The sequence below is a fragment of the Tiliqua scincoides genome, chromosome 2 (genome assembly GCF_035046505.1).
Source record: "Tiliqua scincoides isolate rTilSci1 chromosome 2, rTilSci1.hap2, whole genome shotgun sequence".
Classification (NCBI taxonomy): domain Eukaryota; kingdom Metazoa; phylum Chordata; class Lepidosauria; order Squamata; family Scincidae; genus Tiliqua; species Tiliqua scincoides.
Window position 1 is genome coordinate 121,525,360 of NC_089822.1, and position 23,083 is coordinate 121,548,442.

Below are 23,083 nucleotides of genomic sequence, written 5' to 3' on the forward strand. Positions count from 1 at the left end.
GCAGAGGGGTCTGTTATGTCTCTGCATCAGATCTGTTCTGATCAGGTCTCCCTCCAAATGGCCTCTGCTGAAGATATGTAATTCTCCCCCATCTCTGCACTGATGGAATCATTAATCACTTCCTACTACAGCTGAGCAAACTTTCCCCTCCCCAGGAAGCTACCTGCTGCATCTCTGTGTAAGTAATGGTTCTAAGCTTGCCCCCAAGGCAAGTAATTCTTACCTACAAAGCAGGGTACAGGGGAATCACAGTTTCATGATTTTCCTTCTTGCTACTTTGGTGTTTTCAAAGGGACAGACAGGCTGGCCTGGCAACCATATTCCCAGTTCTAAAGCTGAATTTCAATTGAACCAAGAAGGGCCCAAACTCTGTCCAACCTCAGCGAGATCATCTTTATTTTGCCACCAGTAAATAAGTAAAATAAAACCAATACAAAAATAAAAAATAGCCCACCCCCAAAGAAGCCCCAAACCAGATCCATGCGTCATCAACCACGAGAAAGAGAGAGAAGAAATCTCTTTGTTTTATTATGTAGAAATAACGGCATCACGGAGTTTTCCCAGGCCACCTAGTTTGCAGGCCACAGCGCCCCCACCCGCAGGATAAGACAGAAAATGAACAAAATGACCACAGAGAGAGTTCAGGCCACTTGGACAATGGGATTATAACTCCCCTGAAGTCTTTATGACATGGAAGAGAGTCACATTGTAGATGACCTGGTGACCATTATTCCAGGTGTAGAGGACCCTCTCCCGGGGGTTGTAGTCCAACATGGATATGTGGGAATACTGATTGTGGAAGGGAATATCCGTGTACTCATAGCTAGAAGTGTTTGTGTAGTAGGCAAAATAGATCTTAGCCCCTGCCAGGTGTGAATTTGTCACGTAGAGGGTCCCGCAGATGATGAAGGATTCTCCAGCACTCCGCTTGGGGTAGCCGGTGTCCCAGCTGCGGAGGATCTCTAGCGTGGTGGGATCCATTCGGCTCACCACAATGTTGCCAGCATTCTGATTGGTGGTGTAGACAGCCCAGAGCCCGTTCTCATCCACCATGAAGTCGATGTCTGAATAGCCGCCCCAAGAGTACGGGAATGTGTTGTTGTAGCCTGCGGTGTTGAGGCTGCGTTGTACGACGACACTTCGGGAGCGGAAATGATACTTCACCACAATGTTGCTCTGGTACTTGTTGTAGTAGAGGGACCCATTGAAGACTACATGGCCGGTGCCAGCCCAAGGATGAGGCAGCAGGTGCTGGACAAAGTTTTGGCCCGTGATGAAGTCATTCAGGGTACGGTACTCCAGGACACGGCGGCCCTTGTAGTAGCCATCCATGTACCACACCTGAAGAAGAACACCAGGAATGTTAGAACAGACTCTAGTGAGTCTGGCTCCATAGTAGAACAGTATTCCTGCCCGCTGGTGTAGCTTGAACAGCAGCAAAAGGACCCCAAAGCAAGCGGCAGGAATTTTAGTGCCTCCAAATGTCACCTCCCCCCACGCAGAAAAGACATAATGAATAGAGGTGTTTGAAAATAGCATTATTTATTTTACTCAGAAGTAAGCCCATTGTGCTCAGTAAGACTTCGGTTGTAATTCTGTCACACTCACAGGAATCAAACACCTCTAAATCAAGCCACTGACATACCTACTGCACTATAAAGGCATCCAAAAAACTTACTACGAAAGCCGTTTTATTCTGCATTGTGCCAGATGTATGGAAGACTCTGTGCCCCTCCTTCCTTTCTCCCCTGCCCTCCTTTCCCCCTGGCAATCTCTAATTTTTTAGATGGTAAGCCAGCAGGTAAAGACTTGTTAATGATTGTTGACGATGAGAGTAGTGGGGGAAAAAAAAAAACCCTCCTTTCCAAGGTTGCTTTCAATCTATAAATGGGCTGTTTTCATTTTCATTTATTAAAAGCTTATATCCCTTCTGCCTCAATATGAGACTTTCAGCTGAGACCATTACTCTCAGTCATTCATTTAGTCCTATAAAAGCCTAAGCATCCGTCCTTGTCTTACATGCATCGAGAGCCATTCTACCTACTCTCTCTACATGCAGCCACAGGGTCTTAAGTCACAGGAGTATGGTGGGTGTCATCCCCCTGTGTCTCCAGCCCACACAGTGATGTGTGGATTGCCTGGGAAGGGTCTGACAATGTGATTCCCTCCCGTACCAATGTGACCCTAAGCTACAGGGGAGAAGCAACATGTTGCTGCTCTGCTGGACAACCTGACCATGAGACTCCCATCTGCAATGCTCCATGACTGTCCTTTGGGTCTGCAGCAGCAGGGTGCCCCAGATCTGTGGCATCATTTAGAATGGGATGGGCAGAAAGTCACCCACAGCCCATCAGTGCACCACCTTGCCTCTGCTGGCTGCAGGTATTCTGACAGAGCTACTAGAGTAGCTCTCCAAGGTCCCAGGTAAAAGTCTTTTCCAGTCCTGACATTCTTACAGACTGAAATGCTGGGGACTGAATTGCAGCTTTTTGACATGCAAAGCATGTGTTCTGCATAGGACCTCTTCCTTAGCCTTGTAGAATTTATCTTCTTTATCTAGTAAAGGGTTTTTTTTTTTTCCTTTTCTTTTCTTAATGTGCTCTGAGTCCCTGGGGCTAGGAAAAGGTAGCACTGTAACAACCCAATCTTAATGGGCAGTCATAAAAGTCACTCTGGCAGTGTGCTGAAGATCCAAGTGAGTTTGTGGGGGAGGGAGAATGGGATGGGGGGAGGCGGGGCAGAGGTGGAGAGTGGACAGAACAGGGCAGGGAGGAGGACGGGTCCGGTCCAGGAAGAGAGTGGGTTTGGCAGTAGTGGCATTCACCAAATCCAGACCCCCTTCCCGGACTTGATCCGCAGGTTCATGTGGACTTGTGTCAGTAATTTTTCTGGTGTAGATCTGAGTAGGCTCTTCCAGGCCTTGGAGATTTACCCCTGGTAAGGGAATAACTGTTCCCTTACCCAGAGGAAACCTCCAGGACTGTCCCGTCCCCCCTCCCCCAGTATGGCTGCACCAATGGGGAGGGGCAAGGGATAGGATTGGACTGTCAGTAAATAAGCATTCCCCAATGTGTTTCTTCCCCAATTCCTCACACACACTCCGGGAGCGTAAGTGAACAGGACTGGGAAAAGGTAAATATTCACATAACCTTTTTGCAAGGAAAACCTCTGGACCACTGAAACAGCTAGCTGTCTGCAGAAATTAAAACTGGGGAAAATTTGGTGCAGCTCTAGCAGATTTGTATACCAATTCTCCTCCTTTTGTCTTTGGAGATTTAAAACACACACATACGCAACAGCCTGATGTATGAATCTGCAGAGCACCTGGGATTGTGCTGCACTCTCTCCACAGAAGCAACTATCTGGTGCAAAGAGAGACAGATGGGTCTGTGTCTCTCAAGAAGCGCCTTATATAGGCAGTAAATGAAACATAGGGCAGGCTGCAAAGGAGCAAAATTGCATCCTCTTCAGCCGGCAAAAAGTAGAGATGCTTCTGGCACAGCCATAATGAGAAAAAATGAGGAACACAGTCTCCAGACATCCCAGAGCTTGCCCTACCTATCAGGTTTGAGATTGGCAAATAGACAGGAGAATTGGGAGCATTTTGCCTTTTTTTGGAGGGGGGCGTTCTGTAGCAGCTGAAGCTGCTATGTATTGATCAAAATTTAGGGGGTGGAGGTGGTGGGCAGGAAGTAAATGATGGATGGGGATGTCTCACTAGGGCTGATCAGCTAATTTGTGGAACCTGGGGCCAGTGCGATGTTGGGGGCCCTTCTGCTACACTATACAAGAACCCCCCCCCCCAATATACGTACAAAGTATTCTTGGATGCACGAATCATGCTCATGAACATGTGATTCCCCCTTCCACTGGGAAAAATGGTCTGGGACGGCATCAAAGGACAGTCAAGTCATTTATTGGCTGATCGCCTCCTCAAGGAACCCTGAGGCTGACCCATGAAGCCCCCCAGGGCACACCTTTATGTGGGGCAGCAGTGGTGTGCCACATTCCATCAAGCGCATTGCTCTGGCGCTGTCTCCTCCTGTTCATTCCAATGGGCCTACTCTAGAACAGAGGTTCTCAACCTTTTTATGATTACAGAACCCCAATGGATTGCCCAACGCGTCAAAATCATAATCACCCGTCCTATTAGGTACCAGTAATGACTTCAAAAAATGCGAACAGCCTGGTTTTATTTTACGCATAGAGACAGAAAGCCTAAATCTGTATTAATATGAGAGTTAATAATGGGCAGCCCAATCCAGCACAAATTACCCCGCACCAATGCAGTAGGGCCAGCGTGGGCTATGCTGCATCTCACAGGGGAATTTAGCAGGTGGGAGGTTTTCCTGGCATAAGGGGACATTTGCCCCCTTGCCCTGGGGAAAGCCTCAGCCCACAAAACGAGTCTACTCAGACCTGCTCAAGCCATATGACTGGCGCAAATCTGCATGTATCCATGTTGGTGCCTGCTCAGATAGTAAAGGATATCTGCCAGAGCAGTGGCATAGGGAGGGTGGGGAGGAGTGGAACAGGGGAGAGGGAGGACGGAGATGGGGCAAGTGAACTGGGCCCAGGAGGAGGCAGGATTGGCGGCACTGGTGCACACCACTCCCTATCATCCCTACTGGGCCTGATCCATCAACACGGGTGTGCACAGACTTGTGCTTGCATACCCAGCTTCTGAGGGTGGGAGGAGATGATGCACAGCGACCCACTCAGCTGAGCAAACTGCTCTGTCAATGGGCAGGATGACTGTACGCTCGTCCCTCAGTGGCACCAAGGGAAAAGAGTGCCCATCTACGTCTCCGTTTGGCTGAGGTGTGAGTGGACATGTTCTTTGAAGAGAATGCCCACTATGTTCCCAGCACTGATTGACTGGGGGAAGTTCACTTGCATACATGTGCATAAGTGCACACCAGGGGAGGTAGAGCAGGCCCTGGGGGGCCCAGTAGAGCATTTTTCCCTGGGGTCCCTGCTCCCTGGTGCTCACACAGGAGCAGAGGTTAGTTTGCAGGAGCCCAGGGCAAATAGTCCCAGTTGCTTCTTCCCGGGCAGCACTGGATCGCCCGGCAATCAACTGGTTGGGAAATGTCAAAGATTTCAAGAAAAGGAAGTTCCAAGTTCAGGAATCAAGTGGTGTGTAATTTATGATGGCAAGCAAGGATTTTAAAAGCAGGGCAAAGCTAGCAGCCACGCCTCTCCAGAATGGGGCTGGAGAAGATATGGGGTGCGGCACATGAGTTGGCTAGATGCCAAGGAGGGCAGCACTTCTGTCCTGGCTAGTTGCTCTGCAGAAGAGACCATTTCAGCAGGTGCAACTGGTTTGGTTGTGAGGGAGTGAGAAAAAACTGTACCAGGCTATTGCTCAGAAATTCAGGAATTTCTGAATTTCTTGCACCCTCAAGTCAGGAAGAACACAATGCTTGGACCAGAAGTTGCCTGGCAACAACAGCAAAAGAAAAACAAAACCGCAGACCTCAAAGGAGTTCAAACCTCAGCTCCAACCCTGAATGACCGACATGGCCAAAGCTGGTGACTTTTGCTCTTCCAACTATATCATTTTCCACTGCCTGAAGGTCTCCTGCTCTCTCCGTTGTCTCTTGCTGCCCCTTACTCTTGGAACTGCGTCCTAGAACACTCGCAGGATGCTTCCTCTCTTACTTTATCCATAACTCTCCCCAAAACTCACTTGTTCTGTGAAGCACCTGGCCTCTCTAGGACCTCTTAGTCCTTGTACATTATAGTAACTAGTCTAATGACCCAATTCTACTCACCATAAAGCACATTTGAAGCACTGAAAGAATGCTGGAGGGAAGGCCTGTGCCATCCTAAATCCCAACACTGAGTCCAAACCAATGGCTGCCAGTACAGGTAAATTCTGTACTGAGTGGCGCAGAGGCAGGGGGCGAGGTGTAATCGGCAGGGGAAAGCGGAATGGAGGATGAATCAGGCCCAGGAGGGGGGTGGGATTAGCAGAGGAAGCTTCTGCCATATCCTGAGCCCCTTCTCGGGCCTGGAAGCCCTACACGCTGCTTCTTGGACTTGTGCCAGCAATTTTGCTTGCACAGATCTGAGTAGCCTCATTGGGCAGGCTCTGGCTCGACATAAGGCAAAGGAACAAATGTACTCTTCCCCCGAGAAGACCTCCAGCCTGCTCCTAACTTGCGCTGGATACGGTGTGGGCTGTGAAGCCCCACTGCACCAGTCAGAATTGGGCTGTAAATACATGTCCATGAAATGATCACACGTTCTTTCCTGTTTATCCCTGACATCACTTCCCTCCCTTCCTCTGTCACCTCCCCTGTGTTCATAACACAATTACAAGCAGGGATCTTCTTCTCATTCTTTGTCAAGCACCATGTACGTCGATGGTGCTACATAAAGAATAACAAATGATGATGATACTACCCTGGCGGACAAAGCGAGAAGCCATATAAAATCAGTGCCTGCTTGCTGCCCAGGGGCACCAAGAGGCAAATTCACAAAGAACGACAGTTGCTGAAAAGAACGACTTTCCATGTTATTATTGAACAGGATTATGTAAAGTGTGATCCATGAAGGCAAACATCAGATGTTTGAAAACGTCCCTGTTTTTGTACTCTCAAGAGAGGCAGAAAAACCAGGAGGTTCTTTTGAGTCCTTGGTGGGTTACAGTCCCTGGCTGCTGGGCTGGGTTTGACTTGGTTGGTGGATCACAAATTCTGCCGGGCTGTTAGGGATGAACAATTTTAAAAATGTAGTGCCAGTCCATTTCCCTCCAACTGCATATCAAGTAGCTGTGTGTTTTCTTTCCATCATGTGTATTTAAAAAACAAAAACAAACATCTATCAGGGAACCAAGACAAGATGTGATTCATGGCTCAATGAAATCAATGAAAGCCCATATCACAATTCAGGTGAGCATGTCTGTTTGCACTGTTAGCTATAGGCGGGCGTAAATAGTATGTCTTTCAGGAGCTGGGCTGGAAACCTGTTTCTTGAGCCATTTTTGTATTATCATCATCATCCTCATCAGTAAATGATTCCCAGTCCCCAAAGAGCTCACAATGTAAAAATGACACAATAAAGACATCAGCGATAGCCATTAACTCGAGGCTCAGATCTATTTGCCTTGCTCGACCTTTTCCAACTATGAGTGGTCACTGCCCTTTCCTGACCCACAGTCATATTCACTTTCCTCTTAGCAGACTCTGGCTTGATCTACACATACAGTGGAATGAGATGGAAGTCTATTTCAAGCTATGGGCGAGACGTACCACTTCAATGCTCCCATATGTAAAAAGCAAACATACTTTCTGCAACAAGAAAATTAATGTGCCATGGAGAAAAGTTCTAACCTAGTATGACGTACTGGTTTTCCATTTTCTGGGAGATTTTTAATGGTAGGTGAGCACTCAAAAAATGATACTTGTCCACCAGTGGTCTTTAAGTGGTGCAATTCTATCACCTTGGTCTGTGGAAGGTTTAGAACAGGCTTCGGTCTGTTTGTCCTTCCTATCAGTTCTTCCACTGGCATCTTTCTGTGCCTCTATCTGGACTGCTAATTCCAGAATTGACTTCACTTGCCCTTGGAGCTACAATGTGGTCCTGCCCTTTGGTCAGACAATGTCACTGGAAAAAGTCCAACCCCATCTGCTGAGGATGCTGCGGTCCACCATGCGGGGATAGGATTGAAGCCGGTCACACAGCGTGTGCATCTGAGCATCCCATGCGCCTCTAGGTACCTCTTTACAGGCATCTCACACAGCCAGACTGCAATGGAATTTCCTCTTCCCAAACAAAACAATCCAGGCAGTTCTCAAAAACAGAAAAAGCTTAATAAGAAATGGATAAAGAGAATCCCAGTGGTGAACACCCCTTCGTGAGTGGGCTAATCTTGCCCAGCCAGTACATCACACAACACTGAGGCACAAGGCTGCAGGGAGCTGATTGATGCCTATAGCCTGGGGGTGGAGTCTTACCAACCACTGAAGATTTCTTCTCAGTCTGGCTGTGGTTTTCAATCCCTGCCCACACTTCTCTTTGTACAGTCTGAAACCAGCTGGTTACCCTTTGGGAACTGGGCAGAAATTTTTTTACTGTCTGCATGACAATCTACACCAGATGCCTGCCAATGCAGGTAAAGTTGCGCAGGGTAAGGAGGGAGGCGGGGGCAGAATGGGGAGGTATGATTGGCCTGTTTGAGAGCAATTCTAATAGTGTGCTGGGAGTGTTGCAAATGTACCATAAGGCATGCCTGTGCCTTCCTTCAAATTGGGGAGTCCGGTGCGAGGATGTGTGCCAGCCTCTCTGTGCCAGATCCTTACCAGTGCTGGGTGAGTAAGCACCAGCCTAGGGAGGCCAGCGTGGGAGTTGGGGAGGGCAGGGGAAGGCAGAACAGGAGTGTTTTGGGGTGGGAGAAGGTGGGCAATGGGTGGGCAGGGCTTGGGAGGGGGTGGGACCAACCTCTGACACTTCACTGGCGCAGATCCAAGTAGCCCCACTGAGGTGACTGCCACACAACATGGGGTAAGGGAAATAAATCCCCTTACTCTGAATTGTGCTAGATCCACCTTCTACCCTGTGCTGGATACAGTGCAGGCCAAGTGGCCTATGTATTCCAGTGCAGGATAGGACTGGCTGTTAGACTCCTAATGTTAATGCTAGTTGAGGATATTTGCAGGGGGGGTGGGGTTCAATGGCGCTTAACTTTGGTCCTGCCTCCTGATTCTCCCCCTGCAATTCCTCTCTATAGCTTTCCCCCCCTGGTTTTCAAAGGCTTGTAACAAACCTGACTGGATGAAAAACAACACTAGAATGAAGGAGTTTCAGGGTTGTAGGGGAAAATCTGTGGGTGGCAGAAGGGCTGAACACTGCAAAACCAACCTGTTTCCCACCCTCCCCCAGATCTCTCCATTAGTGGTACTTGTCAAATAAGTTGGAGAGGTGTGATTCCACCCTCAGCTCTTTGTCACGGCACAGTGTGCCAGGCCATTAGCATGCTCATCCACAGCTCTCTCCAGCTCTGACCAGATGCACTCACTCCACCATTCACCTCAAACATTTGCAAAGGAAACTGGAGGCCTCGGGTGTATAAGCTTTGCCAGAGGCATCTTTACTCATTGGCTGACGTGGGGGCTCAATGGAGCATCCCCTGGGGTCCCTGGAGCTCTCTTCCCCTTTCATTCTTCTTTAAACAATTAAGCCCCTTTGATGGAGCAGCTGACATCTCCCTGCCTCGGATTAGCTGCATTCAGTGCTTAAGCCAAAGCCTCTCTCTCTCTCTCTCTCTCTCTCTCTCTCTCTCTCTCTCTCTCTCTCTCAAAAGCTCAGGGTTGCATTTTGAAGTTTAAAATATAATTCCCTAAAAAAGGAAGAAGTAAAAATTCAACCTTGTCACATGTGAAATAAGATTGCCTACATTTCAAGGCCCCTGGAGTCAAAATGACAACCAGAATGAAGATATCTGAAAAGATCATGGAGAGTCGCCCAGTTAATAAGATGAGAAAGGTGACGGCCAAGGTGGCAACAGCTGGCATGTACAAATTACCCATTAACACATTTTATTTGACAATCAGCATCACTTCTTTTTTTAAAAAAATGCCACAGTTATTAACAGCACAAGCCTATGTATGTCTACTCAGAAGTAAGTCCTACTTTATTCAGTAGGGCTTTACTGCCGTGTGTGTGTGTGTGTGTGTGTGTGTGTGTGTGTGTAGGATTGCAATCCTAATTTCTGCAATAGAGGTTCTACCATATGCGCCTCAATGGTCTCAAGGGAGTGGGGTGGCTAAACTCATCATTGCCGTGATGTGCGCAACTGAACTACTTGTGTGAGGATTGAACTACTATCCGGTAGAGGTGATTGGTAACTGTGGACATTCATTTATGCGATTGGAATGGGCTAACAGAGGATTATATGGTGGTTTGCATGTTTTAACTGTTAATGTTTCATGTTTTGTGTAAACCCAGTGGGCAAATGCCCTCGGAGCGGTGCCTTGCATGCCTTTAGGACACCACGGAATCCTCTCTAAGGCTCCTGATGTGGTCAGAAATTGTGCTTTTGTTTTTTTTCTGGAAGGACAGTTTAAAGGATTGGGGAAGCGACCTGGATCGTGCAAGGCTCCCTAAGCTTCAGGTAAATGGGGAGGGGAAAAGATGAATTTGCGGGTGGGGGGATGGCAACATCCCTTGTGGGGGGGTGCCATCATGGACCTTTGCCCCAGGGTGTGGGGCTGGGGAGGTCTGTCACTGTGTAAAGTTAAAATGTCTTATTGTTTTATGATGGTTAAATGAATAATAAAAAAGGAAAATTTCTCACACATATCCAGCTACTATTTACCCTCAAAGAGTGTAAATAGTCTTCCCCAAAGGAGCAAATTGTAGTGGAGAGAGGATTTTTAATTAACCAAAGCGGAAGGGAGGATTAAACTCCCTTACTCCAGGGCTGTTGTCCTGATTTGTATCACACTCATTTCCCAGTGGCAATTTGTCAAAATTTAAAGTATTAGGAGATCATGGATCTCCACTGTCTTTAGTATAGGCCTCTGGTCGTCAGCCACTGACCAGCCAGATTACCTAAAGGCAGTTTGCATAGTCAGCTGTAAGGCCAGCCTCTCCATGTGCAGAACCCATTCAGTGCATTTAGGAAAGACTGGTATATACAGAAAAAAAAAATCATAATATAGCCCTCCTTGAACTGCACCACTTTGGAATAAAGGTGGGGAGATCATGCTTAATGTCCCCCTCAGGTAGAAACTGGCCCATCAGGGAAAAGGTTACCTGAGAATCCTTCTCCCTGACATGCTGGCTTTCTGTGAGCAGGGTCTTGATTTGAAAGCTCATTTGATCCTGCAACTCTTGAACTACATCAGAAATAGCGCAGCCTGAAGAGAAGTCAGGAGGAATGAGTTACTTTTTTTTTTATAACGTGGAGACCAGCTCTTAGTCTGAAGGTCTATAGTACTGTCGTTGTTTTATGCTAATAAAGGTTCCATACATATGCATGTAGTACCGGCCTGAACTTGAAATGATGGTAAATTCAGCTCTCTAGTCCATCCCTGGGAAGAACACACATAGAACATTGCTTGCCCAATCAGAACAATGGATCATCTAGCTCAGCTTTGTTACCTGTGATCTCTTGGGCCACTGGGGGTATGAATGCTGCTCATAAACTCTACCAGGCACACATTTATCTTGGGCTTCCTGCCATCCAAATCCCTCTTCCCAGTGTTTTCTTCAGTTTTTTTCTTGCCAAAAAGCTCAACAGAGTAAACCCCCCCCCCCAGCCTCTATGGATGATTTACACTTGTTTTATTAAATGTTATATCTCCTTTAATTTACTGAGTTAAAACGCATTTTCACTCTTTTCTGCTGATCAAACGCCCGAGTAGTTTTTAATAACCGAAGAAGTGTTGTGCTAGCAAGAGGGTGGCAAGATTGATTTCACACTTGGAGAATGATCAGACAAGTTTCCCTTCTTGGTCTCTTTTGGAGAACTGGATTTGTGGAGCGGGGTGGGGGTGGAGAGAGATCCTGTTAGGTTTTCTGCTCAAAAAATCATTTGCTATATAAAGCCACGAGACTTTGCTGAGTCCTTGAAAACAGGGATTCCGTGATCCTGCAGAGGTTTAGAAGAGCTTAGATATCAATTCACATTTGCAAATCTAAGACCAAATTCACACAGTAGCCCATGAACAAGGCTTCGCATGAAATGAGAAAATGCTCTAGGTCAGGGGCGTAAAACATAAGGATGGCAGGCCGGAGGCAGCCCCCAGAAATCCAGTCCCCATTATAATTTTTTCTTGGACTTGGAATAGCAGAAAGGAACTAAGGAAATTACTCTTCCAGTCTAAGAAAAAAAAGGTGACTTGGAGCCCAATCCTATGCAAGTTTACTCAGGAGTAGGCATTACAGTCAATGAGGCTTACTCCCAGGAAAGTGTGGATGAGATTGCAGCCTAAGTGGGTGAGAGAGCTGAGCAACAGTGTGTCTCTCTGCTGCTTTGGGGCTCCTTATTACCAGACCAATTTCCAAACTGTTTACAGGTCTGCTTTACAATATCAGATTCTGCCAACGGTGGAGGTTCTGAACTTTCTAGGGACTACAAGGCCATTCTCAAACCTCTCCATTTTTCACACTTCATCAATTAACCAGGATTACAAAACCAATACAAATTAGTTTTAAAGCTTAAAAGATGCTGACCTAGGAATCATGTATGCATGGTACTGCCTCTGCTCACACATCCCCTTTGAGGGTCCAACCCTGTCCAACTTTCCAGCACTGATGCAGCTGCAATGCAGTCCTGAGGTAACGGAATACCTTCCCAGATGTCAGCCTCTCTGGGCTGACTGCCTCTGTCTGCTTTTTGTCTTCTTCAGCCTTCTGCTTTCTCCCTTCCTAAATAGGTGTGGAAAGCCACAAAGGCATCCTGGCCAGTTTCATGTTCTCACAAGCTCAGTCATCCAATGTGGCCAGAGTCAATGTTCTCTCCTGGCTGGGATGGCCACAGCTGCAGAATTGCAGTGTCACCCAGCGGTATAGCTAGTGAAAGTGTAGCCTGGTGCCAAGTGCAAAATGATACCCCAGAAGTGACATGACTTCTGAAAGTGACATCACACTCAGACTTTTTAAGAAGTGAAAAATGGGGCAGTGGCATAGCTAAGATATCTGCTACCCAGGGGCAAAGAAGATTTTGCAGCCCCCCCCCCAATGAAATCAAATTTAATTTATTAAATAAATAAAGTTTTCTGGTTAAGTGGCCATAACCTTTGATGGAATATAGATATTCCAGTGTGGTTTGTTTCATTGCATTCAGTATTAAATTGCCTTTCCAATGATATATAATACTATGGTATTATATGAACATACCAAGGTTTTCACAATGAAAATATTTTCTGATTAACTGGCCATAATTTATGAATACAGCTATTCCAACACAGTTTATTTCATTGTGTTCAGCTCAGTTTGTTGCCCCTCTAAAGCTTGTTGCCCAGTGCAATTGCTACTCCCTGCACCCCCTTAGATACACCACTGGTGTTACCCCATCTCTCCACTCCCAGTTGATGATGTGGACACTGCCCTTCAGTTCAGCCAAAGACTGACACCACAAGACGTAACTCTCAATGTAAGCTGCTGTTGTTGAGCCACTTGGCCGCGCCCTCTCTCTTTTGTTGGCTGTGATGAGAGCCTACCATCACAGCAATCAGTTCTGCACCCTGGCGCACTATGCTCTCCTCTGTGCTCCCTTGCAAGTCCCTTGCAATGCTAGCCTGCCTCTGCAGTTAGCAGAACAAGTTGGTGGGGGAAGAGATTACTCTGAGACTCATATTCCCAGTCTTACTGCCCAAGCCTACTCCCTGCCTCAATATGCAGTTGCACCAGCAGAACACATCCTGCTGATGTGGTGGTGGTGGTGGGGGAATTGGACAGCCTGCAGGTGGTAGGTAAAAATATGTTTAACTTACCTCCAGTAGGCTGCCCAATTGCCTCTGAGTATCCTTGGACCCTCCAGCCACTTTGCTGGCAAGTCCAAGGAGAGCTAGGAGGCGGGCAGAAAAATGGGGGATAATATCCAGTGTGTGCAAATGCTACTGGATCCACCCCTTTCAACCCCATCTCAGCCCCTGGTTTCTCCTTCAACATGCTCTGTTGCTCCCTCTACTTGCCAACAGCTCATCTCCACTACCAACTTATGGGCACCTCTACAGCATCCTGCTGCCATGTGTGCCATGCCTCTTGCCATTTCTGGGCTCAGTCTGGCAGCATGAGATAGTGGCCCAGTTTTTGTGTTGCCATAAAGGATCTTGTGCTACCAGAACATTAGTCTTGGTGCTGCTGACAGCACAAAGTCCTAATTGGATTGGGGCCTCAGAAATATGAGGCTCAGGAGCTTGCAACACTCACCTTAAATATAAGGTATATAGCAGTATATAAATACTGTTAACAGAATCATCATCATCATCATCATCATCATGATCATGATCATCATCATCATCATCATCATCATCATCATCATTATAAGATATTGTCGTAGTTTCCTTTCCTTCCCATAGCTCCCTCTACCCCAGTCCCAGTTCCTCCCACATATTGTCTTCTGGTATCTCACTAATATAATTTTTCTTTTACTAGCAGTAATGCTGTATTTTGTCATCAGGACAGCCTACTTAAATGCTATGTGGACAATGTTTTTTCAAACTTATGCTTCACTACTGATGAGTAGAATTTGTGCTTATTAAGTCAATTTGACATATTGACTCACATTAAGTAGGGAATCACAGTGTAGCTAGCCTAATTTATTCTGCTCGTATTTACAGCCCAATCCTGCCCTGCGCTGGAACAAGCAAGCCAACTGGCCTCCCCCGTCCCAGAACGCCTCTGTTCCACCCTCCAGCTACACTCCATAAACCCTCAGATAGCACAACCTTACCTGTTTTCGGCAGCTCTGAGGCTGGATGTGGCCTCCGTGTTCCAGTGCACATTCATGCACTGGCATGGCTGACTCTAGAGTAGTCACAAATGTGCTTTATGGCACCTTCGCGACACTCCTGGGCACCATTAGGACTGAACTTTTAGTTTTGAAAAACCTGACTTTCTAGATTGTGGAATGTTGAATTCACAGTGCAAAGGAAATGAGTAACTCAACTTCAAAGCATCTCTTGAGTTTCCCAAATGTTGCCCAATTTGACGGGCATGGGGGTGAACAAAGTCCTGGGGGAACCTGCTTTTGATACACTCACCCGACTGTCAGAACTTGGGGCCATGGTGTCCGTCATCCAAGAGCCGAATCTGGATCCAGACGCTCGGATGGTGATGGGGTTGCTTATTCCTGTGAGCTTTCCACACCCTGAAATACATAACAGAAATGTGATGAGGATGAGGAACATCCAATGTTATGAGGAACAGGATGAGAAGGTTAGAATAGAAGGGTTAATGGAAGATCCCAAAGTGCATTGCATTGGCGGAGAGAGAACAGGTAATAAGCCAGTGTGGCCTAGCAGCTAGAGCTGAGTTCAAATCCCTGTTTCGCCGTTTATTCGCTGAGCAGACTTGGAAAAGCTAATCTCTGAGTTTCCTTGCTAAAATCAGAAACCTTACCTCATTATTGAGTGGGGGGGAGGCACATAAAAACATGTTCAACAGCCTCCCTTCACCGGGCCCTGAAAGAAATCTCGTTCCTTTGATGCAATCTTTTCCTATAGAACCAAGGCCCCAACCATGTCACATCCTCTGAAAATGGAGAATTGCAACATGGTTGGACCTTGGTTCCAATCTGCCTTCCTTTGGATCAAGCCTAGGGAAAGCTATCAGATTCAGCATCCTTCCCCTGGCTGCTCTCCTCTCTCAACTGACACTCTTGCTTATTGGCCCACCCCTTCTATTGATTACATCACTCCAGCAGCATTCCAGAAGGAAAGTACCTCATCAGAATGTATTTGCCATGGCAAATGGAATGGCATGTTCACCAAAGGGATCCAACAGTCAAATCCCCCCACCCTCCCCCATAACAGCAAGAAACACAAACAACTCTCTGAACAACGTATGTAGGAAATCAGCATGCCAGTGAAAGCACGGTGGCCTTGTCATTTCCCTAACATCTGTGTTTTGGATGCCTAGTGACTGTATCTTTTGCACAAGGCAGCATTCAAATATTCAATCCCCCATTTCCAATCTCAAGTGGTATAGTCTAACACAGTGATTTTCAACTTTTTTCATCTCGTGGCACACTGACAAGGCACTAAAATTGTCAAGGCACACCATCAGGCTTTTGGCAATTGACAAGGTACACCATACTGCCAGTGGGTGCTCACATCCCTATTGGCCCTACTAATAAATGATCTTCCTCCAAATTCCTGTGGCACACCTATGGACCGCTTGTGACCGCTGTGGACTGCTGTGGACCGCTTGTGACTAGTGTGCCACGGCACAGTGGTTGAAAATGGCTGGTCTAACAACAATACTCACCAACTTAACAAGGATATTTACAACACAACAAGCCCTAGATCAATTGGTATTATGGATGTCCTTCAGCCATCTTCTAATTCTATGATTTTATACCTCTGGGATTAATGCTCCCTAGAGCCTAGACCAGTGGTTCTCACACATTTAGCACCAGGACCCACTTCTTAGAATGAGAATCTGTCGGGACCCACCGGAAGTGATGTCATGACCGGAAGTAACATCATCAAGCAGAGAAATTTTTAGCAATCCTAGGCTACAATCCTACCCACACTTACCCAGGAGTAAGTCCCATTGACTACATTGTTAAAAGAATATACATAGTAGCTTGTTAAAAACACAGGTCTGTCACATTTCCCCAAATGCAGTCACATACCACGGCAGTATCAAGTCTAATATATTAAAAAGAAAATATTGAAATCAATGGGGACCCACCTGAAATTGGTTCATGACCCACCTAGTGGGTCCCAACCCACAGTTTGAGAAGCACTGGCCTAGACAATTTTTATTTTGTGGGAGGAGGGCGACAAAACTCTCAATTATGTCTTCTTGCCAAAGTTCAAATTTTCTATTCACCTAATTAGATTCTTTTTTCAGCATTCCCAATTATGAATGCCACTAAATTTAGCAATTTCTTTTTTTTTTTTTAAATATATATTTAAAATAAGCTGAATTTGTCAAAATGACCCTTTTAACTTGATTACCTTACAATTCACTGACAAGACATAAGTTTTCAGGAATCTGAAACACAATTCCTTCCCTGTTGAATTACAGAAGAAAAACTTGAAGATGTTCTGTGTTTCAAAAGTTAGTTCAGTAAGTAGGTAAGTAAGTGCTGAGAATTTCAAATTTTGGCAAAATTTTTTCAACTCAGAGATCTCCGCCAGAAAGTACCCTACAACTTTTCTTGTAATGTGAAAAGTCATTAACTGCCCCAAACCTGCCCTGCCATGTGGAGGGGAGGGGAGGTGACCAGGAGGCCAACAACATTTTGGCCTGGTAAGCCTTCTTGCTGCTTAGGGGTCTCCTTGGACCCACATCAGCTATGCAGCAGGCATAAGTTTAAGGGGAGGAATGGGGAGGGGCTAATGGTGAATATGGTGGCTGGGGTATGGCATGTACTTGTGCCACCAAGATCCACCTCCTCCATCCCACTCCCTGCCCCTTTCCGTCTTACTCTCTCCACCGTGGACCTCTTCAAAACCACCCCCTCCTCCACCTTACTTGGGCCGGTGAAGCATACAGGGGAACGTGGCACATGCACTGAACTTTTGGCCATTTCTGTCGACAGCTCTGTTGTGCATGGCAGTGGTGCAGTTTTATGTCACTACAAAAATAGTGACAGCAGCAGATCACAAAATACACTGCCATCACAACAGCAGCAGATCACAACAGCAGATCACAGCAGCAGATCACAACAGCAGCAGATCACAAAATACACTGCCATAGGTCCTTGATAGGATTTGGCCATAAGGCTGGGTTAACAGTCACTGATTTGCCAATTCACACAATCAAGTCAGTAGACATTGGGAGTATTCAAAGCATGATTCTATACTGGCTTGGTTCTTGGTGATAGAGTCATAGGACTGTATTGCCATTGCACACCCACGTCACACCCAATATGTTGGTCATGTTAGCTCTCCATCCATTTGCAGCAGCTTTGCAGAAACGCAATAAACATGACTTGAATTGCAAGCTGGATGTTTGACACGTCAGCTGAATTACCTGTCTGATAAGTGCACGTGGGTGACGTTCTGATATCCCTGCATTTTTATTTTTGTACTGCACAGCCGCGAGGCCCACATGACGCTTGGATTATTATTCGCAAGGTATCAGCAGTGCAGCAAACCAAGCTAAACTTACAAGCCCAGGAGAGCTCACAGCAGCTGCTGCTTGGGAAAAAAAAACAAAAAAAACATATGGCATGCAGCTAACAGAGGCAAGAACTTGCTCAAGATACCCCCATGGGTTGTATTTCAGATTCCACATACAGAACTGACTTTGTCCTTTATAGATGCTCTGCCCACATTATGTCATTTGCGTATGACAGAACTTCTGGAAGTGTCTCATCATAGAGCCAGACCAGCAGACATGCAGAGCAGGACATGGTACAACCCTTCCTAGGAGATGGCATAGTTGAGTGTTTCTCAGTGGTACAGTGGAAGACCCCCTGCACAGGGGCAGCTAGGGGTTTATGCTTGCTTACTAATCTCTAGCATTCTAGCTTTCCACAAACTGGGAGTTTGTACATGCAAAGAAACACTCATACTTGTTCCCCCAACTTTCAGTTAGATGTGGTACATGCCAGACTTTTTTGGGCTTGGAAGAGGTGGGAAGGACTAGCAGGGGTGGGAAGAAGCTGCATTTCACCCATCTGAGTTTTTTCAAGTGGTTCTATCACATAAAATCCCAAATGGTTTTCAGAACCAGCCAGGGGAGGACTCACACTTTGCTAGTGGGGATATGAGTAACATCCTCCACTCATCTATGAGCCAAAAGTCACCATGAAATTAGTATGTAGGGGACAAAATGGTATCCAAAAGTCCATTGATTTGAACATGAATGCTGCTGCATATTGTTGAAAAAACTCTGGGCCAACAGGGGGGTTCGGAGGTTGTGGTACTTCCATCCACACCCCACTGTTCAGTGGCATAGCTCTTGCTTGAGCAGTCATGACCTTCTGCTTTAGGCTAAGAGTTTTTATGGGCCAACACGATTCTTCCCAAATTTAGCCCAAAACGAAGACTGTGCAAGAGAGCAATACACTGTGGGCCTAATGCAACGGGTTCAAAAAGATTCGTTCGGTGCTTTCAATGCGGGTGAGGAGAGGAAGAGGGTCCCTTCAAGGTACTGACTGGTGGGGAACTGCATTGTGACACATGCTTCGTGTACTGCACCTTATCTTTATTAAATGCATTTCCTGTCCTCTCTATGACTGGGGCTTGCACTCCTTCTCTCCATTTGTGTCATTGTGATATGTTTTGATTTCAAGCTGAAATTTAGACCGGGAAGCAATGGCACTGGCTAGTTCCTCTATGTTCAACCCAGTGTCTTCTTTCACTCTTCTTCCCTCTTTCTATTGTTTTTTAATTGCCCAATATTAAAGTCTCCTGAGCTTACAGAAGGACACTGATTTGATCTTGTAAAGCATCATGAGCACCGACAGCTGTAACACCAAGGATCATAACAGAGCATAGGTTTTCTCCCTCAATTCTGCCACAGGCAAAGGGAGAAAATAGCCACCCACTCACAGCTGGGAGCTGGAGGGCCCCTTGGTATAGCTAATCTGTAAATCAGATCATCAGCTCACAAACAACACGGAGTGGCTGTGATGACGCATTTTGTGATAAAGAGCAGTCACTTCTCCCACATTCCAGGAACCAAATTCAAAACACCATTCTTCTTTTCCAGGATTTTATCTCCAGAGGAAATAAATGTTCATCAGAATCCACACTATGCAAATAAATAAATAAATAAATAAATAAATAAATAAATAAATAAAATCTGCCTGAATCTGGTCTAGCGGTCAGTTCCTGTAGGACCACTGCTGAATGTTTTTTCTTTTCTTTTGTTTTGCAGCCTGAAAGAAAAGAAAAAACTTCAGCATCCAAGAACCCTCTGCTTCAAGTTCCTGAGCTCCGAATTTTGGACTCTGTATTTACAAAATCAGGGAGCAAATGCTATTGCCTAAAGACATCTCCCTTCCCCATTCAGTTCTGAGAGAGAATGTAGATTCTCATGGGAGCCGACTGCCACACAGATAAGGCAGAAGAGAATTACTTTCATTCTGCAAGCACTGACTGGGACGCAGCTGCTTTTGGTTAGCAGAGCAAAACAGGACAGGTCTATCAGCAGCTGGTGCCAGCCTACCAGATGTGGGTTGCATTGGAAGCAGACTGAGAGGGGTCTGAGAAGGGCAGCAGATTTGGGGAGATTTTTATCCCAGTCTGCTGCCCCCAACTCCCTCCAACCTGCCAGAAAAGTAAGACACACTGACCTGCTTCCCACTCACTCGAGCGAGAAGCACATCGTTCCATCCCAGTTCCATCCCATATCATGCTGCCGAAATGCAGGACTGCCAGTTTCATTTAAAGGGACGGCATGAGTGCCATGGCAGCGTGCAAGGAGCATGGTAAGGTCTGTGTATTGTTTTGGTAGTGCAGAGGTGGCAGACCTGAGATGGCATCAGGTGGCGTCCTGGGTCGTGCTGCTCCTGTGAACAGCGATTAGCCGAAATACTGCCCTGTATAAAACCTCTGTGCTTAGGGACAGCATAACTCTGAGAAATAGATGCTGGGGGCAAACAAAAGGGAAGGGGTGAGTTTTCCAGAGGCCACTGAAATACCATTGTTGGAAAGAGAATGAGGGACAAGACAGGCATTTGGTCTGGTCCAGCAGAGCAGTTCTTCTGATCTTAGAGATCTGAGCATTCTACAGGAAGTATTAAATTGGTGCCACTCATTTTTCTTTTCCAGCCAAGCGGGAAAACATGGGCCATTTGTTACTTCCTGATCATCAGCAATGACTTTCGTTTCTCTTTCTCACCAGCAAAAGAACCCTCCGGGGGCATACCCTTGTCAGGGAAAAGAAAGCACCACGAGACACCTTACCGTGTCTGCACCTTTAGCAAATGTGAGCAGAGCGCAACCTGCTTCATATGTTTCCCCCCCCCCCCCGGGAAGGAGAGCCCCTAGAGGGCACTGCAAAAGAGCCTGAGCATGAAACAGATGACAAGCTTGGACACATCCACACAGAATTTTCAGGCCCACAGATGTTCATTAAGCATGCCCCGCAGATTTAATGCTCCAGAAGGAGAAGGTAAAACCATGAAGATAGTGAGGAGGGGAATTGGATGACTTGGAGAGATAAACCTTCACTGGGCCAGGAAAAATATAGGTCCCTAGAAAATAATTTATCACATGGTTTCTATCAATTTGCACACACGAATGCCCCTACACCTATTACGTGTCTCAAGGTCATTTCTCATGACATTTGATGAAGGAACATGCATTTGGGGTCCTTTCTGTTTTGCCTCTGGAAGAAGGAAGCAGGAAAATGTGTTTGGAAAATCTTGACACCCTCACCACTGCCACCACTTTTTCCTTTCGATATGCCCTGCAGTGTTGGCTCAAAAGACATCCACTGCTGGTTCTGCTCTGGGGAAAACAGCTACTGCAAGAGTGAGAGAGGGAAATTTTGTACCTCCTCCCTGAGGCTGGCTGACACTACCAATGACAAAATTAGTATCCAGGACAAGGCATTGGCAGATCCTCTGGACACAGTAAGGTAATAAATGAAAGCTGGCAGCTAACTCCAGCCAAGGCCACCTGCAGTGGCCGAGGAGGGGAATAACCTTCTGTTGGATCCAGTGACAAACAAAAGCAGAGCGAGGCTTGAATACATGTATGTGTAACTGAGTGGTTAGTGTATGAATCAGCCCACAGAAGAAAAAAGGAGCAAGGGCCAGCGGCCACCAGCTTCCCTACCTAGCTTCTGCATGCAAGCATGTAATCGTGCCTCCAGGACAAGCACACGCTGTTGGAGCTCTTCGTAGTCATAGGCGCCCATCTCTTCCTGGATCTGCAGCAGGCTTCCAGAGAGGTTTCTCACTTCTTCTTTGAGTTGCACAATGGTGCGGGTGTCTGACTTGTACTGGTCCAGCACAGGGATCAGAGGCATCAACTCTGTCATCTTGTCCTTTAATTCCTGCCAGCAAAAGAAAAAGGAGAAATCTACTGTAAGGGCCAAAAATAGGACTTGTTTATCCTCACAACCCATGTCAGCACTCTGCTATTAACATTCCACATGGGGTAGTGGGGCTGTTTGGACTCTGTGAGTCCGAGTGTTTGCCGAAAAAACTTGGAATCTCAAGTACAAAACATATGCACTCCACATCAGTTGAGATTAATCACAGAGGCATGTTCAAATCTGCAATTATACTCCAATGGGGGTGGGGGTGGGTGGGAGAGAGAAGGGGATCCTTTCCCAGTTGCTATTTCCATGCATTCTGTGGAGGAATGTGTATGAGCCATTCTTACACACACACAAATGAGAACATTTGTTCCTGTAGCCTAGTATGGTCTACACTGGCTCTTCAAGGCTTCAGGCAGAGGTCTTTCCCAGCAGTTCCTGCTGAGATCCTTTTAACTGGAGATGCTATGAATCAAACCCATGTAGCAAACCCAAACTTCAGCATACAAAGCGCATGCTGTACCACCAACCAATGGCTGCTCTGAGCTGCCCTTCAGATAGGTTCTTGGTCATCATTGGTCTTCTCCAAAAGCATGCACCCACGGATTGGATGTGTTCTGTAGTGCACTAAAGTGACACAGAGCTCAAGCATCTCATATTCAGATATTATAAAATACATGTGTATAAAATACAAAGTGAGGAACTTAGCCCTGGGAGGGAGTATCTGGCATTTCTCATGGCTGAGCCGACACACACACACACACACACACACACACACACACAATCTAGATTATGAAGATTTGGCTTCCATATGGAGGCCTTCCTCATGTGCACCAATGGGATTTGGCCCACTTCTTCTGCTCCTGGTCAAATTAAAAAATAAAATAAAAAATGAGGCACTCAAGGCTCATGGAGGAAGTTGTGCCTCTCCCCAGTCTGTGTTGTGAGAGTAACACACCATCTGAGACATTCTTGTGATTACCCAGAACTAGGTGGCTTCAACTAAATGAAGCATTTGGTTTAATTCACCTCCTTGAGTGTTAAGCCTTAGCGCAGGGGTGCTCAATAGGTGGATCGCGATCTACCGGTAGATCGCAAGGCAAAATGAGTAGATCGCGGAGCCCTGTCTCTCCAAACTGTTAATATGTCAGTTTGGTCTAGTGACTAGACAAAACTGACATATTTAGCTAAACTGACACTGAAACTGACACTTTAGCTGCTCTTCAGGCATGCAGCAACAAAGCTGACGAAACTGACTAGACTCCAGCAGGGGCTCCATACATTAAAGGGGGTGTCTGTCAGACGCTTCCTTCCCCCCGGTAGATCTCCGGGCCTTGCTGGGTTTCAAAGTAGCTCTTGAGTCAAAAAAGTGTGAGCACCCCTGCCTTAGCGTGTTTGTTTGAATCACAATAACCCCCTGTGAAGAACAGACCAGAGAAATGAAACTCGGTGT

General features: G+C 46.4%; 1 protein-coding gene across 5 annotated transcripts in view; it reads right to left on the minus strand.

Moving 5' to 3' along the window:
- Nucleotides 1-504: 504 nt before the first annotated feature.
- Nucleotides 505-23,083, minus strand: part of OLFM2 (olfactomedin 2) — a 143,232-nt gene continuing 120,653 nt past the window's right edge. For all 5 annotated transcript variants that reach the window (XM_066614298.1, XM_066614297.1, XM_066614300.1 and 2 more), the window contains 3 exons: nucleotides 21,426-21,645; nucleotides 14,721-14,827; nucleotides 505-1,341 (listed from right to left, as the gene is read on the minus strand). In XM_066614298.1, the coding sequence (XP_066470395.1) occupies nucleotides 664-1,341; nucleotides 14,721-14,827; nucleotides 21,426-21,645 (1,005 nt within the window). In that variant the 3' untranslated portion in view covers nucleotides 505-663. The remainder of the gene's footprint in view (nucleotides 1,342-14,720; nucleotides 14,828-21,425; nucleotides 21,646-23,083) is intronic.